The 7,470-nt window shown below is 55.7% G+C and overlaps 1 protein-coding gene across 1 annotated transcript; it reads right to left on the reverse strand.

Moving 5' to 3' along the window:
* Window positions 1-1,490: 1,490 nt before the first annotated feature.
* Window positions 1,491-5,979, reverse strand: LOC144942205 (hyaluronan synthase 3-like). Its single transcript, XM_078868962.1, has 4 exons — window positions 5,663-5,979; window positions 3,613-3,942; window positions 3,007-3,108; window positions 1,491-2,426 (listed from the first exon to the last, which is right to left on the reverse strand). The coding sequence occupies exons 1-4, from the start codon at window positions 5,939-5,941 to the stop codon at window positions 1,491-1,493; spliced, it is 1,647 nt and encodes a 548-aa protein (XP_078725088.1). The 5' UTR covers window positions 5,942-5,979.
* Window positions 5,980-7,470: the final 1,491 nt, after the last annotated feature.

Below are 7,470 nucleotides of genomic sequence, written 5' to 3' on the forward strand. Positions count from 1 at the left end.
TGCATCCCTTCAAACTTGTGTCTTCATTTCCTGTAGTTCATGTCCACTGAAAGTTGTATGGACAACCTCCATATCGAAATCGGCTCAAGCCTCCTATAAACCTTATGACTTGTGTTCTCCCATCTTGAACCTCTCCCCGCTCACTGTCAAAACAGACGCTGCTCCTCCGTGCATTAGCGCCACAGCCTCTTTCTCCCGATCATCACCTCTCCTGACTCCTTTGCTCCCAGTTTTCTGCTCTTTTTCCATCCTTTTCCTCGTATTTAGGGCGCCGCGGTGACGAGATGTTCACTCCCTTGTCTGGTATGGAGGAGGTCGTGGGTTCGATCCCGACCATGACGCCTGTATATATTTGTAGTTTGCATCTTCTACCCCTGGTCGTGTGGATTGTTCACTGGGTCCTCCGGTTTTTCCCCTCCACATTTATAAATATGCGTTTCGAGTATTTGGCTGCTATACATTTCCACATGATAAGCCACTTCGTTGAGCTATCATTTGTGGCCAGGTCGCTTCTGAAAAAGAGCTACATATCGCAGTGGGCCTTACCTGGTAAAATAAAACATAGTTTTAGTTTTATTTTCTATTCTTCTCACTTCCCTTTTCCATGCATCACGTCCTTGGCTCTCGCTCTCCTTTACGTGGGGTGCCACAGGGTAAAAAAAAAAGTTGTGGTTGTCTAGAATATTACCGTAGATTTAGCGCCCTCTAGTGGCCTGGCAGGATCGTACAATATATTCGAATCGATAAATACGAGTCTTACACTCACGGGTATTCAGTCCACGCAGCGTCAACTGAAAGAACCACACCGTGGATGTGCACGGTTGGCTACTACGTACGTTGCGAAAGAAGTTCAGCATACATACGAATACTTAGCACGTCAACTATACAAATGCTACAACAGCCACACTCCAGGTGTGTGCAGGCATAAAGCGAACACCTCTAATTTGGTGTACAAATATCTTTATTCAACAAAAATGCTTTATTAATGTGCGACGATATCCTTTCATTACATCTGTAAAACATTCATGTACCGTGTTTATAAATACTGTGCATGCGTGTGGTAATTACAATCCCCTTGTCAAACCACTGCTGGATGAAGGCCTCCTCCCACGGGCCGCGTCACGCCGTGTCGGTCATGGGGGGTTGATTGACCATACTTCACCATGCTGGTCAATGCGGGTTGGTGGAAGCAGTTGTACCAGGCCCGAATCAGATCTCATATGCCACTCTCAGGTCACCTGCGATGGCGTTCACACTGTGGGGTGCTGAACAACTGTGCCACCGCTCCATGATTTTCACAAAATGTTAACGGAGCAGCGTCTCTGAAAAACAACCAGGACTGGTCCCGGCCAACCAGGACCTCTGGCAGTTCTTATCATCTCATCAGCCATGCTCCATCCACTGCTGGAACCGCGACTGCTCCGTCCAAACGAGGCCACGTGGCAGTCATCTTATGACCTCCTCCATCTCTCGAATTCATTTCCATCCAATCAAACGTCCGGTTGCACCTCGTACAGGTGCTGCCTCCATCTCCCTCGACAGCACCACCTGGCCACGAGCCCCAGGTACAGGGCCATGAGCACGACCCAGAAGCTCGCGTACAGCGCCGCGCCGGCCCACACCAAAGACCGCTCCGACGGGGCCGGAGGCGAGGCCGTCTCCTTGTTTACCGTGCGAACCACGCCGCCGGCCAGCACGGCGGCCCAGACGAGCACGGGCACGAGCCCAGCGAGGTTGGTGACCATCGTCCGCCTGCCCGAGGTGCCCCAACCGGCGCTGCTGACGGTGGCCAAGGCGCAGATCTTGACCGGCAGGAGGCTGCTCATGTAGAGGAGCGAGTAGAGCGACATGAAGATCATGACGACGCGGCCGCGCAGGGCGCACGCGACGCCGGCCTTGAGCAGCGCCACCACCTGCACGATGAGCAGGAAGGTCAGGATGGCCCACGCGCTGCCGCGGTAGAAGAGCTGCACCACCGTGGCGGCCAGGAAGAAGGGGAAGAAGCCCGTGACGACCGCCTCGTAGGTCATCCACAGGTGGTGCTTGTGGAAGCACGTGGCGCTGTAGAGCCACTCCCTGAAGTAGGACTTGCTCCAGCGTGTCTGCTGGTTGAGCCAGCGCAGGTAGCCCGCGGGGGTCTCGGTCAGGCAGCGCGCGCGCGCCGTGTACTTGGTGGAGAAGCCCAGGCCGAGCACGCAGTTCGTGAGGTGGCGGTCGTCGCCGAAGCTGCATGGCGAGCCGAGGAAGCGCTGCCCGTACCAGGCCTCGAGGATCTCACGAACGAGCGAGCTGCGGTAGAGGCCCAGGGGGCCGCTGATGCACTGCACGCAGCCGAAGTAGGACTGGCAGGCGCGCTCCACGTTGAAGGCCACCCAGTAGCGCACGCTGCTCAGGAAGGCAAGCAGCGACGCGTACCGGTTGAGGATCTGGGAGCCGGGGGGGGGGGGGCGCGCGGATGGATAGACGGGCGAGCGGTCGGGCATGGAGGGATGGAGGGAGGTAGACAGATGGATAAACAAGCAGACGGGCAGACGAAGAGGCGGACATACAGGCAGACAGGTAAACAAGCAGGCAGACAGGTAAACAAGCAGGCAGACGGAGGGACTTGGAGATGGGCGGCTACAGACGGGCGATCAAATGACCCTTGGACCATCGCTGGTACCCATGTGCAGCAAATGTGCGGAATAATTTACGAAGATGGGACTGTAGTGTAACAACGCACCACTCTTCTGAGAAATAATTGTTCACCCACACGAATCATAACCCGATCTTTATCCCGAACCCTAATCCCATCCTTCCTTGCTAGCAGATATCACGCCCATTACCATGCCCCACGGTCACAACACCAACTCTGGCGTCGTCAGTGTTTTTCACGGCAGCGTCACCCACAATTCCACTCCTCCCCCACCCCCCTCGCACTTCACCCCCCCCCCCCCTTCACCTCCCCACCGTTCACCTGCACGTCCCCTCCCCACCCTCACCTGCACGTCTCCTTCCCTCTCTCACCTGCACGTCCCCGCCGACCCCGCCGACGCAGGGGTCCGCCTCCAGCACCCTCGCGAGCTCGTGGGTGCACGCGGGGTCCAGCACGGTGTCCGAGTCGCACACCTGAGACGCGCGTGCACACGTGACGCTGCTCACCTGGGCGGGGGCGGGCGCGTTGTCCGACTCCCTCCGCACTCTCCCTTCGCCTCCTCCTCCCTTTGCGACATCAAACCCCTCCCCGCGATTCCCCCGTGTTTCAGAATCAGAATTTTTATTGAGACCCAAGGAATCCGATGAGTTATGAAGCTATTTATTCACGCACACTCCTCCCTGTGATCCAATGACCCCCTGCATCTCCCTTTTCACGACCTCTCAAGCCCCTCGCATTCTCCCCACATCCGATCCACCCCGCTCCGCCTATCCCACCCCTGCCATTCTGCCTTATCGGTACCGCCTGAATCTTCACCCTCTCTCCTCCCTGTGATCCCTTCCCGTGCTACTCTTCATCCTTCGCTCTCCCCGTCTGCTGCACCCTCTCTCCCTCCACGTGCCCCCCTCACCACCCCGTGCCCCGACCCCTGCTCCATCCCTTCCTTTACCCCGTACCATCTCCCCGCGGGAACTCACCTGTATGTAGTCCACGGACTCTGCGAGCACGCGGAAGGCCGTGTACATGGCCTCCCTCTTGCCTCCCCATCGCTGCATGACGCACGCGTAGCGGTGCGCCCTTACGGCGTCGCGCACCCGGGACTCGCCATCCGAGTCCTGGGCCCCCGAGTGGAAATTCCCCTCCCAGCGGCACCGTGAGTCGGCGGGGCCCCCCATCACCTCGCCGAAGATGTCCCCCATGTACTGGTCCTCGTCGGCGCTTCCGTCCACCACCATGAGCACGCGCAGGTCCGGGTAGGCGATGCGGCGCGCCGACAGAAGACACTCCCGCAGGTAGCAGGGGTCCTCCTGCGGCGGCAGCGGCGACGACGCCACGGGACGGATTCGCATTCAATAATCGAAATTTTTTGTAACTATAAACTATATGTTTTTTTACTTTTTTTTTCACAGGTAAGGCCCACTGAGCTATAGAGCCCTTTTTTCAGATGCGACCTGGCTATCACAAATGATAGCCCAACAAAGTTGCGTATCTTCACGTGGAAATGTAGAGTAGCAGCAGCCGTACTAACCATCTCACAACAACTCAAGGACAATGCACCATCAGAGTATGAGTATTATCTGGCAACAAAACTGACACCTTTTTAACAAGGAGTCATGTTTGCATTGACCACAATACTTGCAGTCTTTGAGTTGTGCGCCTTTTGGCGTCATCTGGTCCAACACCATGTGAGACGAGGCTCTAAGTCTAAGGAAAGCTGTCTCGGGTGTGGACCAATCAATTTCAAGGATAGTGCATACATTATCAGAGTTATATTTTTTGTTTGCTTTCCGACTGCAGGTATTGTGGCCAATGCAAACATGACTCCTTGTTAAAAATGTGTCAGTTTTGTTGCCAGATAAAAGTGTAAAAAACCAATTATCATAATGTATGATGTGTGTGTGTGTACACTGCATACATATATACTATGGGGAGTGGTAGTGTAGCGGTAAGTGCGCTGTGCTACGAACCAGGCCGCCCGAGTTCGATTGCTACTCACGGCCAACACCAGTGAAAAATATCTGAACCGGTCCTGGGCCTACCCTAGGTCGACTCAGCCTCAAATGAGTACTTGGTGCGGTGTGTGAATATCGCCACGGGGGAAACAAAGGCGGTCGGGCGTGGTGCTGGCCACCCACCCGCTCATGTGCCGTGCCGGCCTTCATGGGAGCTCGCTAACAGCACTTGCCCCAAGAGTCTGTGAAGGCTATACGGGGGATCTTTGTTTTTGTATTTATATGCATTGGCTATCCTTCAGTCTAACTAAAGATTCTGATCCTGATAACTCAGGCGATTGTGAGCCCGGCTCAATATCAGCCTGAACACTCTGGAACGCTGTTCCGCGAATCATTCGGGCACCCAGCCACATTCATCTCGCCTAATTTTGTTATAAACCTCTTTATAGAATTACGCGCAACGTGTGGTACGGCAAAATATGTTTATGAAGAGACGTACCTTTTACTCTAGTGGTAGTGCCTTACGCCAATAATTCCTACTCCAAGCAAAGTCCGAGCAGCGTTCCAGCTGCTCGACAGACATCAACCCGTGGCCAGAAGGAAGTGAGCGATGATAGCGAGGCGCATGCAGATGCATCTATGGTTCTCTGTGTGAGTCTATGTATGGGTCTCTGTGTGAGTCTTTGGCCCTCTGTGTGAGTCTATGGCTCTCTGTGTGAGTCTATGGGTCTCTGTGCGAGTCTATGGATATCTGTGCGTGTCTGGGTCTCTGTGTGAGTCTATGGGTCTCCGTGTGAGTCTATGGCTCTCTGTGCGAGTCTATGTATGGGTCTCCGTGTGAGTCTCTGGCTCTCTGTGTGAGTCTTTGGCTCTCTGTGTGAGTCTATGGCTCTCTGTGTGAGTCTATGTGTCTCCGTGTGAGTCTATGGATCTCTATGTGAGTCTATGGATCTCTGTGTGAGGCAATGTATTATATTGAACTTCTTTCGCATCGTACTTAGCCGACTGTGCTCATCGGAGGTGCGGGTTGAAGGACAACAAAGTGAAGACCCAGACCGCGATCGTGAACCCTGACCTGGAAGGCCGCTATGCAGAGGGCCACGCTGCCCCTTTGCGCGGGCGGCACCCGGGCGAGGTGCCTCATCTCGCGGTGCCCCAGCGTGGCGCACACGGACTGCGCCACGAGGTGCAGCATCAGCGCGGCGCCGTAGAGGCCGAACGAGAGGTGGCAGCGCTCGGAGGAGGCGAGGCGGAACCCCGCGGCGTACGCGGCCGTGATGGAGACGAGGAGAGAGGCGGCGAACAGCGCCGAGACGGCGGCGCGCGCCAGCTGCCACGAGCAGCGGCAGCGCATCTGGGGGTCGGGGCGGAGGGTCAGGGGGCCCAAGGGGGTAGGAGAGGGAGCAAGCAGATGAAGGTGGGACGGGGGGCAAGGTGACACAGGGACGCGGTGAACGGAGTCGAGAGGGCGACGCTGGCCAGTTTCCCCGAGGAGCGGCAGCGCATCTGGGTGATGCAGGGGCCTATCGGGGCAAAATGGGGCAAGGGAATTGAGGGGCAGCGAGGTGAAGGCAGGGCCGAGGGAAGGGGGGGGGGGGTGCAGGAGTGGATCTTAGGTATAGCGCAGAGGGGGGGGGGCCAGAATGGAAGGGGTCCAGACGAGGGAAGAGGGCAGTGATGGGGAGCGAGCAAGGGCTAGGAGGGAGCAAGGTTGAGGTGGGGCGAGGAGGCAATGGTTAGGGGGGAGGAGGGGAGCAATAGGAGGGAGGGTAAGAAAGAGGAGCAAGTAGGAGAGAAGGGGGGGGAGGAAAGATGATTACGGGGGTAAGACGTGGAGGCAGAGACGCAGAGAGGTTTGCACGTGGAGTCCTGGGCACACGGAAACACGAGACATAGAGACACGAGGACATGGGCGCAAAGAGTCACAGAGACACGGGGCAATGGCGGATATAGTCATAGAGACACGGCGACACAGATAACATCCCATTCTTATATTCGCTCTCTGCACCACGCGCACTCGAACGAGTCAATAATTGAATTATTACAACAAAAGCTCAGAGGCACTTCTCTTTAAAGACTTCACACCCTCCCCCATCTCCTCCTTGCTCACTTCACATCCGGGTGGTGCAGGGTAAGTGGTGAGGAGAGTGGAGCGAGCGGAGAGCTCAAAACTCCACGAGGAAGTGGAGCGGGGGGGCACTTAAGCATAACATGTGGGGCTCGATAATTCCCACGGCTTAATTTAATAGGGGATTATCAGCAGGAATGGTCAGTCCACTGCTGGATGAAGGCCCCTCGAATCCGCCATCACCTCTCGTGAGGTCCGGTGAGATGTAACAATCGACCCAGCTCCTTACTACATCACATGGGCGTAACATCCACATCACATCATCCGTACGGATCAACCAAGGCGTCTGGACCGGTCCTGCCCCCGTCTCCTCCCTCCCCTCCCTCCAAACACTGCCACAAATCGGCATTGGCCAGCGTGGTGAAGTATGGTCAATAACACCCCCCCCCCCCCCCACCTTCCCCATGATCTACATGGCATGCTAAGACCTTCATCCGGCAGTAGTATGACAGAAGGACGTTACATTGTTATTTGTCCAAGTAAAAACAGCTGAACTTGATGATGAAATGCAAATCCGGAGGAACGCTCGCTGCTTGGTGAAAAGAGTGGAAAAAAAGGCGGACGTCCACAATAAACACCTCCTCATTTGAGAGCCAAAACATCTTCACACACCTCGTGGGCTTTGACATTCCTCCTCGAAGATACCGGTGGAACCATCAACCGCATTAAGAACATCACCAACAGGCGCACATCACCTTCATGAATGGGAAGTTAAAGACCTGAGCCACAGGGAGTGCGCTTGTGGCCATGCAGCC

The sequence above is a fragment of the Lampetra fluviatilis genome, chromosome 26 (genome assembly GCF_964198595.1).
Source record: "Lampetra fluviatilis chromosome 26, kcLamFluv1.1, whole genome shotgun sequence".
Classification (NCBI taxonomy): Eukaryota; Metazoa; Chordata; class Hyperoartia; order Petromyzontiformes; family Petromyzontidae; genus Lampetra; species Lampetra fluviatilis.

Bases quoted from the DNA above. Each gene is read 5' to 3' on its own strand.
- LOC144942205 (XM_078868962.1), bottom strand. From the start codon at position 5,941: ATGCGCTGCCGCTGCTCGTGGCAGCTGGCGCGCGCCGCCGTCTCGGCG. The intron at 3,943-5,662 runs GTCAGGGTTCAC...CTGCCGCCGCAG, and splicing joins TCTGCATAGCGGCCTTCCAG to GAGGACCCCTGCTACCTGCG. The intron at 3,109-3,612 runs GTGAGTTCCCGC...CGCGCGTCTCAG, and splicing joins AGTCCGTGGACTACATACAG to GTGTGCGACTCGGACACCGT.